The sequence below is a fragment of the Geotrypetes seraphini genome, chromosome 8 (assembly GCF_902459505.1).
Source record: "Geotrypetes seraphini chromosome 8, aGeoSer1.1, whole genome shotgun sequence".
Taxonomy (NCBI): domain Eukaryota; kingdom Metazoa; phylum Chordata; class Amphibia; order Gymnophiona; family Dermophiidae; genus Geotrypetes; species Geotrypetes seraphini.
In genome coordinates this window covers 158,300,013-158,320,669 of record NC_047091.1, presented here as the reverse complement: position 1 = coordinate 158,320,669, position 20,657 = coordinate 158,300,013, and the positions used below count along the sequence as shown (strand labels likewise).

The window sequence follows — 20,657 nt, the reverse complement described above, 5'->3', positions numbered from 1 at the left end:
CCGCCAAATTGAAAGGGAGGAAGGAAGCAGAGAAGAGGAGAAAGATACCAGACCATGGACTGCCTGTGGGGGCTGGGAAAGAAAAGGGAAGAGTGGAGAAGAATACCAGACCATGGGGGGGGGGGGGGTAGGAAGGAAGGAAAGGAGACAGAGATGACAGACCCTGGGGAAGAGAAGGGTGTGAGGAGAAAGATACCAGACCACGGGGAGGAAGGAAAGGAGAGAGATGGAAGGGAAGGAGACAAGGATGACAGACCATGGGGAAGGGAAGCAGAGAAGAGGAGACAGATGCTAGACCATTGGGTGGGGGCTGAAACAGAAGAGAAAAGGGAAGGGTGATTAGAAAGATACCTGACCACGGGGGAGGGAGGAACGGAAGCGGAGGAGAGAGATGCCAAAGCATGGGAGGGAGAGATGGAAGGAGACAGGGATGTCAGACCATGAGTTAGGGGCAGGGAAGAAAAGAGTGAGGAGAGAGATGCCAAACAACAGGGAGGGGGGAAGGATAGAGAGGAGAGACATGCCAGTGCATAGGGAGGTGGGAGGAGATGTGGAAGAAAAGGGAGACAGATATGCAACCAGGACAAGAAAGGAAGGGAAAGAGACAGGTGCCAGACCATAGGGTATAGTGGAAGAAATATGGCAGGGAAGATTGAGATACCAGACTGGGGGGGGGAGAAAGGAGATAGATGCCAAACCTCTGGAGGGGGAAGGAAGAAGGGAGGGAGAGATGGAAGGAGACAGATGCCAGACCATGGGATAAGGTGGAGTGGGATGAGGAAGGAAAGGAAAGGAGAAGAGAGACGTGCTAGAGTATGGGAGGAAGGGGAGACAGAGAAAGATGGACAGGGAGTGAAGCTGGAATATATCATGTAAAAATGAGAGAGGGGGGCACAGGCTGGATGGAAGGGGAGAGGGTAGACAGTTCGTGGAAGGAACAAAAAGAGGGCAGATGCCATATGGAAAGGGGAGAGGGCACACTGGATGGAAGGGGCTGTGAAAGAGGACAGGTGCTGAATGGAAGAAGAGAGTGAAGAGAAAATGAGGACAGGAGAAACCAGAAAGTAGTTACTTACCGTAACAGATGTTATCCAGGGACAACAGGCAGCTATTCTCACATATGGGTGTAAAGCTGCTACTTGGTCCTCGGTTCATACCTTCACTTCTCACTATTGTCTGGATACTTTTTCCAGACGGGATGGACAGTTTGGCCAAATTACAAAATTTATTCTCCTAAATTGCCAACACTCCCACCATCCCATTTTGGTTAGCTTGGAGGTCACCCATATGTGAGAATACCTGCCTGCTTGTCCTGGGATAAAGCACAGTTACTTACCATAACAGGTGTTATCCAGGGACAGCAGACAGCTATTCTCACAACCCACTCACCTCCCCTGGTTGGCTTCTCTGCTAGCTATCTGAACTGAGGAGACGCGCCCTGCGCTGGGCGGGAAAGCACTCGCGCATGCGCGGTGCCGGCGACTCAAAACTTCGAGTTTTTTCAAGCAACTCTGCTTGCGAGACGTCCGCATCTGGGCTCCGTCGATGACATCACCCATATGTGAGAATACCTGCCTGCTTGTCCTGGGATAAAAAATAAATTGTTCTTTTTCTGTGCTTTAGGATAAAGTAGTATTGTAGCTGTGTTAAACATTTATAAATAGAAAGTGGAAATAAGGTGATCTCTAGATTAGACTAATCTTAATATATTTTGATTAACTTTCGGAGACCAAAACCCCCTTCCTCAAGACAGGATACCATAACTGCAGTATAGCGAATGTTGCACACCTGTAATAGATGTTCTCCGTGGCCAGCAGGATACAACTGCCTCACATATGGGTGAGGTCACAGCTAACAGCACCAAGCATCCCTTGTGAAATAGCTCAGACTGACATTTACAAAGGTTTCTGAGCATGCGTGGTAGGTTCCCGTTTGAACATATCCATTAGAACATTCCATCCCTGTCAGTTAATATGTATAGATCTATAGCCATTGAAAAATTAACTTCAACCAAGGGATGGGCAAGGCGGTATTGTATGTCTGTTATATCCTGCTGTCCAGGGAGAACAGCTGTTACAGATGTGCAACATTTGCTTTCTCCATGGACAAGCAGGATGGACAACTGCCACACATGTGGAAACTCCAAAGCTAAGGGTTGCTGAATCCTGACTAGAAGCAACCTGATACACAAGGAGGAGGAGGAGGCAGGTTGAAGTTCTTTAAATGACTTCTTGTATAGTAACACTTGTTAAAGAATCAGCATGGAACTGTTGATCAACATAAGGATGATGGAAAATGTGGGAGGGGAGTCCCAGGTGGCTGCCCTACAAATATCAATGAAAAAGAACATAAATACGCAAGGGAAAAGAACAGTAACCCTGATTTTGTAAGCCATCATTCGAAGTTGAGGTGAAAAGAGAACAAGAATATTCAGTCTGCTAAGTGATTAGAACCTTGTCAGGTAGGAATTGTAGAGAGGGATGGTAATGCACTAGTGCTTAAAGTTTACCTATTGGTCTGGCTGAAGTAATTGTGAAGGACAAAGTTTTCCAGGTGAGGAACTGAAGATCTATTGTTCTAAAATGCTCAAAAGGTGGACTACAACCACTGTGATACATTTTGTGGAAACTTTGGTGCAGACGAGAAACCAAAGAGAAGGACTAGGTATTGGTGATGTTGATTGCTGGATATTTAGTTATTTAATCAATTTTCTATACCATTCTCCCAGGGGAGCTCAGAACAGTTTACATGAATTTATTCAGATACTCCAGCATTTTTCCATGTCTGTCCTGGTGGGCTCACAATCTAATGTCTTCAGGAGGGACGCAGCCAGCACCTATTACAATCCCCTGGACAAACACAGGGCCACTCAGCCTGCGCTCAAGTGCCTGATAAATCAGGGATGAGCCAAGCTTCCAAGGGAAGACACTCTAAACCAGGGGTGTCCAACCTTTTGGCTTCCCTGGGCCACATTGGCCGATAAAAATGTTTCTGGGGCCGCGCAGATGCTGCAGAAAGACAGAGGGAGCTGCCAAGATGGTAAACACCTGGGGGCAGCAGAGGAAAACACTGCATCACCCTCGACCAGGGCCACACAAAATACTTCACAGGGCCGCATGCGGCCCTCAGGCTGCAGGTTGGACACCCCTGCTCTAAACTATAGTAAGTATTAGTGCAGGCCGGCTAGGCAGGTACTCTGTGAAAGGGTTGCTCCCCCAGCTATAGTTCTCTGAACCAGAAGACTATCTTCTCTCAGGTAGAGCTGTCCCAGAAATGTTGAGAACCTCAGGAGCACTGAGAAGCCTTGAACATCATATTAAAAACCCGAAAATAATAAATAAAATGCAGAGCAGAAGAAAAGTCGTTTTCTCAACTTGCTTGCAGAAGGAGAAACTGAGGAGATTGGGGAACTGCCTGCTGACACAAGGAGGCAGAGCTGAAAAACGTAGATGATTCCTTCTGCAGGTGAATAATTCACTAATTAAGACTCGTGTCTCTTTTGCACTGGAACAGAACATTGCCTACTATCCCAGGCGTCTCATGAAGAACTTAGTCAAAAGCTTTCTTAAAATCTAGATACACTACATCAACTGGCTCACCTTGATCTACCTTTACTCAATCCCACATTTTTGTATTGTTCCTATTGTTGATTGTTATTTTACATTAGTAATTCACAGTAGAGAATGACATGGGGAAAAAATCTGTCCCCGTCACCGCCCCGTCCCCGGCCCACCATCCTCTGCACCGCCCGTCACCGCCCCGTCACCGCCACTGCCATCCCATTCACCGCCCCGTCACCGTCCCCACTGCATCCATATAAGCCTTAGTACTGTAATATTTAGCTTATTCCTTTCTTATAAATCAAAGTTCCTGCTGCTGAACTAGAGAAAGCGATGTTCAGCTGGCGGGCTTTGTTTATAAATTTTTATCAACACAACTAATATACTACTTTATCCTAACGCAAAAAATAAATAAATTAATAGAATTTTTTTTCTACCTTTGTTGTCTGGTTTCTGCTTTCCACATCTTCTCATTCAATTCCTTCCATCCACTGTGTGTCTTCTCTCTGCGTCTTCCATTTGCTGTTACTGTGCCTCTCCCTTCACCCCCCCCCAATTGGTCTAGCACCCATCTTCTTCCCTCCGCTCCCCCATAGTCTGGCATCTGTCTTCTTCCCACTCTGTCTTCCACATTTCCCTTCAGGGTCTGTTCCTCTCCACCCTCCTTCAATGTCTGTCCTATTCCTTTCCACCACCACCCTTCCCTCCCTCCTTTACCATCTGTTCCTTTCTACTACCCTTCAGCTCCTCTCGCGTGGCCTATCTATCTACCTTCCTCCCTCTTATTTTCATGGCACATTACAATGTAATTTGTGCGAGCTCAGTCCCTGTCCCATCCCCACAAACCATCTCGCTTCTGTGCTCCTATTTTCCCCATTTCTAATATCTCCCCTATGTATCTGCCATTGCCCCCCCCTGCGTCCATATACCATCCCCATGGCATGTCCCCTTTATGTCTCTGTCCCTATGCCCCATGCACATAATTTCCCCTCTTTCTGTTACCTTCCTGTGTCCAGATTTCCCCTATCTTCCTCTTCCATACCAATGTGTCTCTTCTTTTCAACCCCATCTAGCTTTTTTCCTTCTTTCTTCCCCCCCCCCTTGCTTCTAGCATCTGGCTCACCTGCCTGTCCTTCCCTTTCTTTCCTGCTGTGGATTTTTCTTCCGTCTTCATCCCCTTGGCCCAGAATCCTTTTCCCTTTCACTCCCTCCTTCCAGTTTGAGCCGGGAACACGAGCGATCGCACGGTCCCCGCAGCCACCACCCACCTGCCCAATCGATCCTACTGTTTAGCCAGCTCTCTCCCTTCTCCTCACCTTAGTTTGTAGGTTTTCTTTTTCGGCGACCTGCACGTTTTCCCAAAGAGCCGCGCACGCGCGGCTGCTCATTGTTCAATCTTCTGCTCTGCTGCAACTTCCTGTTTCCGGTTGCGTCAGAGCAGAAGATCGAAACTGAGCAGCAGTGGGTGCGCGGCTCTTTGATAGCGTGCGTGTCGCCGAAAAAGAAAATCTACAAACTAAGGTGAGGAGAAGGGAGAGAGCTGGCTAAACACTAGGATCGATTGGGCAGGCAGGTGGTGGCTATGGGAACCGCGCGATCCTTCATGCCTCACTGCGGGGACAAGACCATTCACCGCTCCACGGGCGGTGAATGGCCTTGTCCCCGTAGTGACTGCTATTTTTCGTTCCCCGTTTCGGCGGGTTACCCGCGGCGAAATGTGGTGGCCGCGGGTAAACCGCCACCGTGTCATTCTCTAATTCACAGCTCCTTGCCTAATGATCCACTACTAATCACTTAAATAGCGCTGAAAGGTGTACGCAGTGCTGTACATTCTGACATTTATAGACATCCATCTTAATATATTCATTTTTAGGATATTCAGAGGAATATACATACAGAAATCTAAATCTTACCAAACTAACACTAGCTGAAACAATGTTTAATTTCAGTTCAATTTATTCTTTGAATTAGAAATGCAAGCTTTTCCTGCACAGATATGTTCAACCAGCACATGAGCATTTGTTTGACATCAGTAAGAGATGTGCAACTTACACTTCTCCCATTGGAGCATATGTAGACCCAGTTATGGTAAATTCATTCAGCATACAGTTATCACCTTCTACTCTGTCCACAATGAACATCTGTAGAGGGAAAAATTACAGTAAGATTTTAAAACTTAATGACAACCTCTTGGAGATATCTGCTTTTGATTTGGCAATACAAATACAACAAAATTAAAATTAAAAAGTCTTTGCCTCCTAGTCTATAAAAGTTTCTGCCACCCTACCCAGAGTCTTCAAAAGGTACTGTCAAGACATTCAAAAAAACCCTTTCTGGTCCCAGAGTTTGAGGTATGCCTGCTCTAAGGTACACTACTAGTTGGTCAGTATGAGTTTCTACAAGCAGCAGTGGTCTACTTTGTTTAGGTTATAATAATCTAGTGGCCTCTTTGGGACAGGAGTAATCCTCACTCGTGCTTGCCCATACCGGTTCCATGGTCAAAGTAACTGCTGTGACTTTGTGGCAGCCTCGTGAAACTGCTGCAGGTAGTCACAGCAGCCATTTTGAGATTCCAGTCTCAAAACAGTTGCTGTGACTTCCTCTAGCAATTTCACGAGGCTGCTGCAGGAAGCTGCAGCAGCTATTTTGATGATGGAGCCGACATGGGCAGCAGCAAGAAGGAATTGCTCCTGCCCCAAAGAGGCCACTAGAGCACCAGGGCTTCTAAGTACAAGTACAAGGGGGCACTCGGAGAAGCTGAAAGGGGACAGGTTTAGAACCAATGCTAGGAAGTTCTTTTTCACTCAGAGGGTGGTGGACACCTGGAATGCGCTGCCGGAGGTTGTGATAGGACAGAGTACACTACGGGGTTTTAAAGAAAGATTGGATAAATTCCTGAAAGATAGGGGGATTGAGGGATACAGATAGAGGTAGAGATGGGATATAGAGAGAGTATAGATAGAGACCAAGGGGGATTTAAGGGTTCAGACAAGGATCACCGTACAGGTCATGGGCCTGATGGGCCGCCGCGGGTGCGGACTGCTTGGCGCGATGGACCTCTGGTCTGACCCAGCAGAGGCAACTTCTTATGTTCTTAGACTACAAGCAGTGGGAGGGCAGAACTTGTGGTCGTGGGGGTTAGATTCTGGAGTGGAACAATATGTAGGAGGTAGTATTAGGGGTGGATAGTGTGGTAGTTTTTGGGTATGAGAATTGCAGGATGCAGTTTTGGTGGACAAAGCAGTTTGTTGGGTGGTAAAGAACTATAAATTTTGGATATGGAGCACTTTGTGGGGTGGGGTAGGGGGAACTATGAGGGAGTAAGTTTTAATGGGACAGGGCAGTTTAGGAGATTGGAAGAATAGGACTTGCACATTTGAAACTGCCTTGCCCTGATCTCCAACATTTCACTCTTAAGTTTCTATGCTACAGAAGTGTATCCCTAGAAATGTATTGGCTCATAAGAACATAAGAATAGCCATACTAGGTTAGTTTATGGGAAACTTATATCTGGACCCGCCAGTACAATTTGGCTATTTTTTTTAAACTCTGAGGGCCCTTTTTACAAAGCTGCGGTATTGAGCCCTGGTGCAGCAAATGTGACATAGCCCATAGGAATTTAATGGGCTGTGTTGCATCTGCTGCGCCAGGAATTGTGGCTTTATAAAAAAAAAGAGGCCCAAAATATTTTTATAGTTTTTTTCCCTCATACAAGTTTTATCCCATTCAGTTAAATTTTTGGAGAGTTATTCTGCCCCAGAAAGATATTTATCCTCTCTTGTATAATTGTTTCCAGCTTCCGTCAGGTTGGGGAAAAAAAAAGTTAACTACAGCATTTTAAGAATATAGTTTGCAAGTTTCAAAGAAGAACATACATTTCTGTAAAACTTCATTTTCAGGGCCTCTCTAATTCTCTTTAAAACAAGTTTACTTAAAAAAAACAAAAAACTTGACAACAGAAACCCAAAGCTTACTGCACTCCATGTTGAGTATGAAAAAATAAAAATTGTGTTCTATGCAGAATCAAATCAAGCCTACTTTGTGAGACAGACATATCCATGAATACACATGGATTAAAAACCAAAATCAATTAAAAAAAACCCTCACAACACCCCTTGTCAAGATCCCTTGATAGGATACAAAATACAGATGTTAGAAGGCAGATACGGAGATCTCGTAAGCTTTTTCTTTCTTTCACAAAGTAGATAAATGTGCAGTTTTAATGTTATGTTCACAAAGCAAAAATTCTGACCTCATGCACATTTGAGACTAAATATTTAGTTGTGTATCCAAAGGCGTGCAATGACAAAAAAACAAAACCCCCAAACACTTGGATGTTTAATGACAAGTCCAACATCAAATCAAATTTGATCACCACAAAGAGTAATAAAGCATTTCAGAGGACAGAGAATTCATGGCATGATACTTATAACGCAGAAGATAAAACACAATGTTGACAGCTAGAAAGGTGCACTGCACCCTAGACTAAACTTATGTTTTTTGAATACAGCAGCAGCATAATACGGTACATTGATTTGAAGAATCTAGAATCTAGGGCTACATTGAAAAATTTAATCCACCACCACCCTGGACAAGAAATTTCTGAGACAACTGTCCCAGTGACCAAGCAATGGAGGAGAATAAAAAACTAACCAAATAAATATGTAAGACTGTTAGCAGCCCTAGGGTAGAACCATAACAGATTTGGCCACTAGTGCTGCAGGACAGATTGAGAGGTGGTACAAGCTGAAATCATTCCCTATCAAAACATTCATAACTTTTCATACTTCTAGTTCTAAAGGGAAAATAAAGAAAAAAAACAGTGGCGCCAATTATGGCTCCCTAGTCTCTTCATTCAAATTGTAGAATATGGGAGCAGATAAATATCAATCTAGCCTTCACGATTTAATAACATGAAGAGTGAATAGTCACACAGCTAATATTTTGAAACTGTAGATATTATGTAAGGCAACTCTTTTGTATATCTTGAAATTCACTATTGTATTATTATGTGCACAGAAGCAGAAAACTGTTACATACCCTACAGACTGACATCTGGTTGGTGGTAAGGGTACCAGTCTTGTCAGAGCAGATAACAGATGTACATCCCAGGGTTTCTACAGAAGGCAAGCTTCGGACAATAGCATTCTTTTTTGCCATCCTACGGGTTCCTAAAGCCAAGCATGTTGTAATAACAGCGGGCAGACCCTCGGGAATAGCAGCAACAGCCAGGGCAACTGCTATTTTAAAGTAGTAGATAGCACCTCGAATCCAGGAGCCACCATGAACTGGATCATTGAAATGCCCAATGTTGATTATCCAGACGGCAATGCAAATGAGCGAGATGACTTTTGACAACTGTTCACCAAATTCATCCAGTTTTTGCTGGAGTGGAGTCTTATCTTGTTCTGTTGCAACCATTTCGTCACGAATCTTGCCAATTTCTGTGTTCACACCAGTTGCTACCACCACTCCCATGGCTTTACCAGCAGCAATGTTTGTACCCTGAAACCAGACAAGAAGCAAAGAGAGAAGGAAAGGAAGATTTGCATTAAAGATCCAAATGATAGATCTACACAAACACTTTGTCAACAAACAATGACTGTTTTGAATATAGAACAGGAAATGATGAAAATTGATAAATAAAGACGACTATGCTGGAATACTATACTAGACTTTGGATAGGTCTGAATGTAGAGGACAGTAAAGACATGAAGCAAAAAGGGGATATCATGAAGTATAAAGGTAAAACCAAGACATTTTCTTTATGTACCAACTGCAATATTAAACTTTTGTCTGAACTGTAAGATAACACAATTTTTAAAAAGCCCTACCTCTTTTATCCACAATGTCTCATTGGTTAATTTTAGAGGTGGCAATCTAGTGCACTAGCAAAATTATCTATGATGGTGTCAGGTTCTATTTTTAGAAACTGCTCTTCCTGACAGATAAGTTGCATTTTAAAAAGCTTTTAAGCATCTCAAAACAGTTGATTAGCATGCGGAGTCAAGTGTGACTGTAGGATGCCACCAAATCAAAAATATAAATGCAACCCTCTAGAACAATGTTTCTTAACATGCAGTATGCGTACTTAAGGGTACGCAGGCCGCTTGTTGGGGGTATGCAGCTTGGCCACCGGAGGATATTCCTGTCTGTAGAAGCCGCTGCCAGAGGGGATTTTGCCTTCCTGCCTGCCCCCTGGGATCCCTCCCTTCCTCCCTGCCTGCCCCCTGAAACCAACCTAGTTCTTGTTTGAGCCGCACTCGCTCCTTCAGTCTTCAGCGGCACTTCTTGCAGGGATGGCGCAGGCAGTGATTTCCACGCTGCACGTTAAGTAGCTTACTCGGAAACTTTCTCTCCGATTTCAGAGGGAAGGCTTGTGGGTCAGCCATGTGCAGTGTGTGAATCGCTGCCTGCGCTATTCCTGCAAGGAGTGCCACTGAAGACTGAAGGAACAAGTGCAGTTCAAACAAGAACTGGGTTGGCTTTGGGGGGGGGGGGGAGACAGGCGAGCAGAGAGGGATTCCTTGCAGCGGCCGGGGCGGGCAGGAAGGTGGGATCACCGGAGGCAGCAGCTACTTACGTGCAGGGAGGGGGCACAAATGCGACACAGATGGAAGGGAGGGGGCATGAACATGGGACACTGAAGGGAAGGAGGCACTAACTTGGGACATACAAGGGAGGGAATAGAAAGGGAGAATTGTTGGGTACGAGTGTGTGAGTGAGAGGGAAAGATGGTGGCACATGGGGAAAGGAAGAAAGAGGAAAATTGGGCAGAGATAGAGATGCATGGGGGAAGAGAAGGATGAGAGGGAGAAATGTTGGATATGATGGTGGAGAGGGCACAGAGGGACAGATTGAAGGGTATTGCAAGGGGAAGGAATGTTAGACAATGATGGAGTGAGAGATGTGCCATTGTGCTGGAGAGGGGTGATATGAGAAATGGGCATAGGACTGGTGGGCAGTGGTGTAAAATGCTGCACATGATCTGGGGGATGAGAGAGGGAGAAATGCTGGATGTGACAGTAGAGGGGGTGGGAGAGATGTCTGGATCTCTCAAGACAGATGGACAGTGACAGATGGAGACTTGTTGCCAATAGGGGTGGAGGAGAGAGGAAGAAAAGTTGAACTAATGGAGGGACAGAAAGATGTTGGTTGGGGAATGGAATGAGGTCAGGAGGAGAGAAAGCATGCAGGAAGCGAAAAGAAAGAAATATTGGATGCACAGTCAGAAGGAAGTGCAACCACCAGACAGCAAAGGTAGGAAAAATAATTTTATTTTCAATATAAGGATTGAAATGTGTCAGTTTTGAGAATTTATATCTGCTGTCTATATTTTGCACTATATTTGACTATTTTTCTAGTTTTTACTGAGGTGACATTGCATATTTTAAAGTCATCTGTCTTGACCTCTTTGAAAAATAAACTAATTTTAATGATAACATTTTCTCTGCATATAGTGTACTTTGTGTTTTTTAATTTTGTGGTTGCCATTATGTATTAAGATTATATTGTATATACAGTGGTACCTCGGTTTACGAGTGCACCGGTTTGCGAGTGTTTTGCAAGACGAGCAAAACATTTGCAAAATCAGTGCCTCGGAAACCAAGCATGGCTCGATTTACGAGCACCCCCCCTGCAATCCGGCACCCCCCCTCTGCCTCGAACTGGCACCCCCCCGCCACGATCCGACCCTCCCCCCGACACAATTGGGCACCTCCCCGCCGCTTCTTACCCTCATCTGGGTACTCTTGAAAATCGGCCTTCTCCTCTGCTGGGCCTTGAGCATCTGAGCATGCTCAAGGCCTGCGAGTTCACGTTCTGAACGTGAACTCGCAGGCCTTGAGCATGCTCAGATGCTCAAGGCCCAGCAGAGGAAGCCGATTTTCAAGAGTGCCCAGATGAGGGTAAGAAGCGGTGGGGGGGTGCCCAATTGTGTCGGAGAGGACGTCGGATTGTGTTGGGGGGGTGCCCTATCAAGTTGGAGGGGGTCGGATCGTGGCGAGGGGGTGCCGGTTCGAGGCAGGGGGGGTGCCGGTTCACAGGGGGGGGCCTAATCGCGGGGGTGGGGGGGCCTTCGAGGGGAGCAATGCCGGTTCTCGGGGGGGGGGGGGAGAATGTATCAAAGCGAGTTTCCATTATTTCCTATGGGGAAACTCGCTTTGATAAACGAGCATTTTGGATTCGAGCATGCTCCTGGAACGGATTATGCTCGTAATCCAAGGTACCACTGTATATGAAAAATGGATGGAAGAAATTGCATTACATTTACTACTATTATCGGGGTGGGGTCTGGGGTGGAGCTTAGGCGTGGGTACTCAGTTCATATTTATTAGACTTGGTTTGAAGAAGTTGAGAAACTCTGGGTTAAAGCAGTTTAGGAAACTACTGAAAACGCACCTGTTCTCAGAGCTCTTGTAATCTCTCAGATACTAGATTCTCAATGAAAAATTACTGTTAGGCAACCAATATTATGGAACTCTCTGATGTATTTCACTGAAAATTGTCAGTCCAACTCTTTTGTAAACTGCATAGAGCCAAAAGGTTTTTGCGATATATAAATAAAAGTTTATGTTGTTTTGTTATGTTTTAAGTTAAGTGACTTGCCCAGAGTTACAAGGAGCTGCAGTGGGAACTAAACCCAGTTCCCCGGGCTCTCAGGTCGTTGCACTAACCATGAGGCTACTCTTCCACTCCCCAAAGCAAATAGGATTTAGGGTAGATTTGTATTGAATCATCACTGGAAGCTATGGTAAATCAAATTCAACTTTCTGGAGACAAAGATCAAAGTGCTACCTTTAATTCTGTAGATCAGTGTTCTTCAACCACTGGTCCATGGACCAGTGCCAGTCCACAGAAATTTCCTGCCGGTCCACAGGGCCAGCACTTGCATCAGGCCCAAAACAGTGTTCTTCAACCGCCGGTCCACGGTGCGATTGATGCAGCGTTATCTTCGAGCCAGTTCCCTCTTCCTAACTGATTCAGTGCACAAAGCCACAGGCAGTGGATTCTACGGGCATCTTGCACCTGAACCAGAAGCCTTCTCTCCGACGTTGCAACGTCAGAGGGAAGGCTTCCAGATGAGGCACGGACGTGCAAGGTGCAATTAGTACTATTATGGGGGCGGGGTCTGGGGTGGAGATTGGGTAGAGATGGGCGGGGTTTGGCCCACGACTTAGCCCAGTGTTCTTCATCCGCCAGTCCACGGACCAATGCCGGTCCACAGAATAATTATTTTATTTCTGCCGGTCAATAGGTACCAGGCAGTGTCAAATGCTCTGTCACATTGTTGGAAGACTACCTACAGGTGTGGGACATGTGCAAGGCAATAGCCTTGGGGGGGGGAGGTGCCATCCCAGTTTGGGACTCATTTGTTCTGCACTGGGACAGCTACTAGCACCAGAACGGCTGGGCTATCAGATGAGAATATTCAGAGTCTGAAAAGGTGGTCATTAAGAGCTTATCAAGGATATATATTGTACAATAGAGCTTCATGTGATGGAACAAAGTTGGGATGGAGGTTTTGGGTTGGAGTGGATCTAGGAGCTCTTAGGTGTCTTGTGGCTAGTCTTGGTTATCCTTGCAGCAGAGCAGGTGGGTGATGCATGTTAGTTGGTGCAAAGGTTAGAGCTTGTTGTTCTTGTCTGGATTGGCATGCCCTTACTAACTAGTTGCTAACAACATTACTGGTGCTCTTTTACCCTTCAGTTGTTTGCTCCATCTCTTCCAGATGCAGTGCCGAGGAGACTAGCAGCATGGATAGTGGGTCACTTTCATCCACTCGGCTGGAGAGAGAGCAATTCAGCACCTAGGGCATCTCAACCTGGGCACAGCGCACCTGGGTGGTACGGATCTTCTGGTGGAGTCATAGGGGTATGAGGTGGACACAACTCCTTCCATTGCTTATGACCTACATTTCAAACCATGGCATCCAGATTAGAGAATGATATAGGGACAAATTTGTCCCTGTCCCCGCAAATTTTGTCACAGTCCCTATCCTATTCCTGTAAGCTCTGATTTTAAAGTGTTTGAGTCTTGTGAAGACGAGGACAGAGCTTGCAGGAATGGGGCAGGGACAGGAAAAGAACTTGTGGGAACAGGATGGGAAAATAAGTTCCCACGGGGACGGTGAAAAATTTGTCCCCGTGTCATTCTCTAATCCAGATGTCTGATCATACATATGGGCAGCAACAAAGTTGATTCTTGGATGGGAAAAAGACTGATACTGTTAAGGGTGACCTGCACTTTGTTCTGGTATGGTTTCTGGCCACATGCATGGTGTGATTGAATATCATTCCCAGGCCTTGACATCTTGAGTCTAGGAGGTGGACTCAAAGCTTGATTAAGGTAATAGGCATATAGGGTGTTGGTTAATAGCCAGGGGCAGAATCCAATTGAAGCATGACTGGGCTGACGCCTCAAGTGTGGATGTGGGGCTCAATTTGCTGCTGGATGATTTCTCTGGAAAATCTTTGGTTTCCTGGGGAATGCTAGGTTGCAGCTTTGGGGGGGGGGGGGTGGCACCTGTAAGTACTTACAGGCCCTGTGGTGGTAATCCCAAACTACTGCAAACCCAAACTACAGCAAGAAATAAAGTTCTGTGAGTGGTTTGGGTCAGGTGAGCTGGAAAGGGAGCATGGAGGTCCAAGCCCAACCCTAGGCCCAAGCTGACAAGGCAGGGCTAGGGCTCTATTCCTATGTTTATACTGTTAAACTTTGTCAGCAGCCTGGGAGGTTATTTATCTGTTCAAATGTTTAATAAAGCTGCAGCCTAGTCTTATCCAATAAAAAAGTCTGGTACATTATTATTACTGATGATATTAATAAGGAATAGTTTTAAAGGGGGGGGGTAAGGGCACAACAGGGCCATTCCAGATCCCAGTGTTATCTAGACCCGAGAGTTAGTCTCAATGGGCAACTTTAACAGGGGGCTGGATGGCCTGTGCTGGTCGCCTGATACCTTTTTGGTTAGAGGGCTTCCAGAAAGGTTGAGGTTTACTAGTCAAGGCAGTAAATGAGTGAGGAGAGGGGGGTTGAGAGTGAAGCAGAGGTGCCAGTGGGAAGGTTAGGTGGAAGTTGGAAATTTGAAAGATTTCCTGCCATAGGGAAAATAGGGGATTGGGTAGGGATAGAGAGAGGGCTGGGAAGCTAGAGGGATATCTACCTATCCCAAAGGCTAAAAAAAACAAAGTCCAAAAGGAATAGAATCCAACTAACAAGTACAGATGGAAGAATGGTGAAATCTGCATTTTCTCATACCTAACATGAGAGGGAAGGGATGACTTAAGATAATTCTGCGAAGAAAATAGGGAACAAGGAGAACCCTAAGGAGTCAAGGTAACTCAGATAGTGTCGGTTCTACACATTTTTGAGAGAAGAGTGCGCGAAAGACCAGCAGATGGTTAGGCAAAAAGGTATGAGTAAGAAATTGACGACCTTCACAGTGGGATCTGGAATGGCCCTGTTGTGCCCAAACCCCCTACTTTAAACTCTTACCCTTATACACAATTCTTTATTAACATCAGTAATAATAGTGCACCAGACTCTTATTGGAAAAAACTAGGCCATAACTGGTGAATTTTAGTGCTAAAAAAAAAAATAAAGCAGCTTAAAAATCACCTCAGGGCTGACCAAAAAGCTCAAACAACAGGATTTTAGGGGAGGGGGCCAAGGTCCTAGTTGTAGAAACAGTTAAAAACAGCTTTTGAAGATCTCTCCCCCCAACCCCAATCTTTTCCATAGGTTGTCACAGCTTTACTCACAGACCATGTGTTGGGGGAATGGTTCTGCTGCCTGTTTCAGCTCATGAACAGCCTTTGCTCCAGCCCCTAACCAAGTCAAAGGGTCAAGCAACACCAGGGGAACGGACCCTGAGCTCCAGTAATCTTCAGCAGGCTGGCTGAAACAGTCCCTGAAGGATACACCTGCTAACTGCAGATTTTAAATCTGCTCCTCTCCATGCAGGCACAAGGGATCTCCGATTTCACAAAAAAAAAAAGACCACAACGACATCGAAAAACTGCAAAACTATCACAATATAAAAAAAAGAAATAAATTGAGCCGATCAAAGGCACCTTTCATGCTCATATGCAGAAAAAGAAACTGAAGGGGGCAGCAGATTCCTGAGAGAAGGAGGTTTCAAAAGCTGTGATTGACATCTTTCTACAGTATGCTCGCAAGAATGGACAGAGTACCCTAAGGTTCGGCAGACCATTCCTATTGCACTGGAATTATTTTTATGATTAATTAAGTATATCAAACTGTAAAAGAATAAAGCCATTCTTCATGCATTTAGATGGCACAATATGTGTTAAACTTTTGATATGGTTGAAGTAGAATCTGTATGTTCACCATCTAGTAAAAATACATCTAGTAAAAATACAAACACACACACTAAACATTTACTTACAGAAAACAGCATGTTCTTTTTGTCTTGGTTGACAGCCCGGGGATCAGGCACAGGGTCAGTGTGTTTGATAACAGAGACTGATTCACCTAGATTGAAATGTTAAAGTTAAATATAGTTTTGTTTTTTTATATTTAAAATTTTTATTAAATTTTCATAAAATACAGTCACATAGCATCTCAACATACAAATCATGATGCTTCAATTCCCACCCTTTCACTACTAATACAGCACAAAATCCTAGCTAAGAAAGGAGTACCACCCCACACCAGATTCCCCTTAACAGAAAACACCCCCCTACCCCTGTAACCTATCAAAAACAACACTCCCTTCCCTACTCCCCCCTTTCAATGCCAAATGTCTCATTGCTCGGAAGAGGAAAAGCAGCATAGCGCTGACAGGAGAGGCTTGGAATCTTCAATTGTGCAAATTGGCGCAAATGGAATGCCTGACTGCTAAACATGACTGTTATTTCGAACACCAGGAGTGGACTTGGAAGAAAATCTTTGCTTTCCTTTGATCCTTTTTGATTGGTATGCAGTGGTTGTTTTGGGAGGGGAGGGGGGACAGAGTTGTTGGGGGGGCGTTTTGAAGAACACACAGCGTGCCCCCTTTATTAGTTATTTTTTAAAATTTCTGCTCTGTGTAGTTTCTGTTACTGCTCACAAGCCTAACAGAACAGACTGACCATTCATATATTCTTATAGAAACTTAATTTGATGGGACCTCCATTCTACTCATTAGATTCCAGGTTTATTTCAATGTACAATGAACTAGGGGCTTGCTTTTACATGCTTCATATTTTAACATAAACAAAGTACTTTCAGCTATATGCTACCAAGTGGGTTTGGAAAGAAGACAACATTAAAATTTCTCCATTATCTGGCAGGAGGCTCACAAGAGAAAGACTAATTTTCAACGCCCAGAGCTTTTATACACCACCATTCACAAGACTCTCCAACTTTGGCAATCCAAACCATATTCCCATCAAAAAGACCCTTTAATACACTGTGGCTGAAGAGATTGCCAAGTGCCACTGAAAAGGCATGGCCGTCCATTCTGAAGCACCCCAGTGGCGTACCTAGCATATGTGACACCCGGGGCCCATCATTTTTAGGCACCCCCCCATCTGTACAAAAACCATGATTTTTAGTAACAAGCCACATGTCACACAAGTACCTAGGAAAAGGCAGCATCTTACATACACCCATTGTAAAACTAAACAAGCCAGACCAGTACAATCCTAACAGAAAACCATGTCTTTCGAACACACAGAACACACCTTCGCCTAGTATGGAATATGTCATCACAAACTAACCCCTCCCTCTTTTACAAAACTGTAGTGTGGATTTTAGCCATGGTGGTAACAGCTCTGACACTCATAGAATTCTGAGCATCAGAGCTGCTACCACCACGGCTGGAGCTAAAAAACGCTCCACAGTTTTGTAAAAGGGGGGATAAAATAGAAATACATAGACAAAGGTTAAATTGAACCAGCAAGAAGCTGGACTCTGCATAAAATGCAACACCACAGAAACAGTGACATATGTCTCCTAAAGCAATAAATAAATAGAAAATTTTTGTTCTACCTTTGTCTTCTCTGGTTTCTGCTTTCCTCATCTTCTTGTTACTATCTTCCTTCCATCCACTGTCTGCCATCTCTTTGCCCCTCCCTATATGGCATCTTCTCTCCTTCTATGCCCCTTCCAGAAACTGTATGCCTCCCCCTTCCATCTCTCCTCTAGACCCCCCCCCCCTTTTGGTCTGGCATCCATCATCTTCCCTCTGTTCCCTCATGGTCTGGCATCTTTCTCCTTTCATCTCTCTTTCCTTCCCCCCTGTGGTTTTTAGCATCTCTCTCTTCTCATTTCCTCCACTCAGATCTGATATCTCTGTCTCCTTCCCTTTCCTTCTCTGGTCTTCCTTCTTTATTTTCTGCCTCCGTCTAAATAAAATTCTTTCTTATTATGCAGTCTTCAGTTTCCCTCTTTTCACTATGTCTACCCACAGCATGCCACCCCTTTCCTTTACCCCTCCACTATCTCACTAACTATCTTCTTCCCCCATCCAGCATATGTCCTTTTTCTTTATCCCTCCTTCCATCCAGTATGTGTTCTCTTTCTCCACTTCCATTCAGCATTTGCTCTCCCTTCTCCCCACTTCCATCATCTGACCTCTTCTCTCTCCCCTTTCTACCAACTTCCATCATCTGCCCCCTTCTCTCAATCTCTCCATCCACCACAGGCCCATCTTTCTTCCTTCCTCACCTTTCCGATTTTGGCAACAAGATCTGCAATGCCGCTCCCCCCCCCCCCCAGGACAACAGGCCCGGTCCGACAAACCTCCCTGCCTGTGGCCGGCGATGTCTAAACTGCCTTCTTACAGCAGCCGGAGCATTGTAGTTGCATATGACTGCCGTAAAGGTTGTCTCTGATGCAACTTCCGGTTGTGTCAGAGATGACCTTTACGGCAGCCACACGCAGATTCAATGCTCTAGTTCAGGGATGCCCACACTTTTTGGGCTTGCGAGCTACTTTTAAAATGACCAAGTCAAAATGATCTACCAACAATAAAATTAAAAAACAAACAAACACAAAGCACACTGTACGCTGAGAAAATGATAATTATCATTCCTATTCTGGGGTTTTTTCAAAGAGGTCAAGGCAGATGACTCTATGCACTGTCACCTCAGTAACAACCATACAAAAATAGACAAATATACCCCCTCCCTTTTTACTAAACCACAATAGCAGTTTTTAGTGCAGGGAGCTGCGCTGAATGTCCAGCGCTGCTCTGGACACTTATAGGCTCCCTGCACTAAAAACCGCTATTGTGGTTTAGTAAAAGGGGGCCATAGTGCAAAACATAGACAGCAGATATAAATTCTCAAAACGGACACATTTTGATCACTAAATTGAAAATAAAAACATTTTTCCTACCTTTTTGTCTGGTGATTTCATGAGTGTCTGGTCCTTCTTCTTTCTCCTCCTGGCCCCCCTCTTTCTTTCTCTCTCCCCCTGGCCCCCCTCTTTATTTCTGCCTTTCTTTCTCTCTCCCCCTGGCCCCCCTCTTTATTTCTGACTTTCTTTCTCTCTCTCCCCTGGCCCCCCTCTTTCTTTCTCTCTTTCTCCCCCTGGCCCCCCTCTTTATTTCTGCCTTTCTTTCTCTCTCCCCCTGGCCCCCCTCTCTATTTCTGCCTTTCTTTCCCCCAGGCCCCCCTCTTTCTTTCTGCCTTTCTCTCTCCCCCTGGCCCCCCTCTATATTTCTCTCTCCCCCTGCCCCCTCTTTTTTCCTGCCTTTCTTTCTCTCTCCCCCTGACCCCCTCTTTATTTCTGCCTTTCTTTCTCTCTCCCCCTAGTCCCCACAAAGCCATCGTGCCAATTTCTCCACTTCCACGATTCTTTCCCTACCCTCACCCCTAAGCCAGCAGTCAATTTCTCCCTGCTCCTTCCCCGAGCCAGGCCCGGCGCGTACAAGCGTCGGGCCCACAAAAGTCTTCACTTCCGGGGTCAGTTCTAACGGGGAGGAAGTTGCCGCCAGCCAGACAGCGATTGGCTGGCCCAGAACTTACCCTTCGACGTTAGAATTGATGCCGGAGGTGAAGTCTTGTGGGCTCTGCGCTTTTTCTCCGCCCACAAGCCCACCTCACCTTTTGTCTCCACCTACCACGCAGTTGCCGGCCGGCTGGGTTAAGGAGTGACTCTGCAGGGGAGCCGGTGCCGGGATGCGGTGGTGAGACGGAGTAACGGCAGAATAGGGAGGGTGGCCGGCTGTTCACCCCTTTGAGGCGTGCACCCGGGGCGGACCACCCCCCCATTGGTACGCTACTGAAGCACCCTGTTCTTGCTTACAAAAATCTTCAAAGTCAATGGCCAAGTGCAGACCAACCAGAAAAAATAATCTGAATCTCCACCCCCCCCAAATGCACATGTTGAAAAATATAGCCATGAGGATTGCTCTTATATCTCCATTTAAATAAACTTGAAACTTGATTTAGAGCTACATTTTGACTACTTGACTAGAAATTAAGCTGACAAGCTGAATTGAGGGATCAAGCAGTCTCCTCCTGAGTATTTTTCAAGAGTTTAAAAATAAATCCTCAGAATATTAGACAAGATTTTCTTTTTGGTTTTCTCATAGTGAAACGTAAAGCACTAAGCTTATTTAAAAAAAACAAAAACAAGTGTTCAACAATGCAAAGCTGAAGATTACAAATGCATCTAGTAGTGATCTATTGTGCCAAAATGAATTCAAAGCAGCACACAGCAATATGGGCTAGCAACTTAGGTTTTTGCTAGGTCTTAAAATAAGTTATCACAGACAAATTTGTGTTCTAAAGCAGTGGTTCCCAACCCTGTCCTGGAGGACCACCAGGCCAGTCGGGTTTTCAGGATAGCCCTAATGAATATGCATGGAGCAGATTTGCATGCCTGGCACCTCCATTATATCCAGATCTCTCTCATGCATATTCCTTAAGAAAACCCAACTGGCCTGGTGGTCCTCCAAGAGAGGTTTGGGAACCACTGTTCTAAAGATCAGATTAGCGCCAATGATTTACTTATCACAATATCAATATCTTCTGTCAAGTTTACTAAAATCTTTCGGCAGCAAAAGTGCCACCCACAAATCCCTCTGAGTAAAAATAAAGGGCATGCAATTAAACAATTCAGTAAAAATCTTCAGATGCTTTA

The 20,657-nt window shown here is 45.2% G+C and overlaps 1 protein-coding gene across 2 annotated transcripts in view; it reads right to left on the bottom strand.

Annotated features, from left to right (window-relative positions):
- The window catches only part of ATP2A2 (ATPase sarcoplasmic/endoplasmic reticulum Ca2+ transporting 2), a 189,595-nt gene that overhangs the window by 78,852 nt on the left and 90,086 nt on the right, over positions 1-20,657 (bottom strand). For both annotated transcript variants that reach the window (XM_033955387.1, XM_033955386.1), the window contains exons 7-9: positions 15,970-16,055; positions 8,601-9,065; positions 5,613-5,701 (exon numbers count right to left, since the gene is read on the bottom strand). In XM_033955387.1, coding sequence (XP_033811278.1) covers positions 5,613-5,701; positions 8,601-9,065; positions 15,970-16,055 — 640 coding nt within the window. The remainder of the gene's footprint in view (positions 1-5,612; positions 5,702-8,600; positions 9,066-15,969; positions 16,056-20,657) is intronic.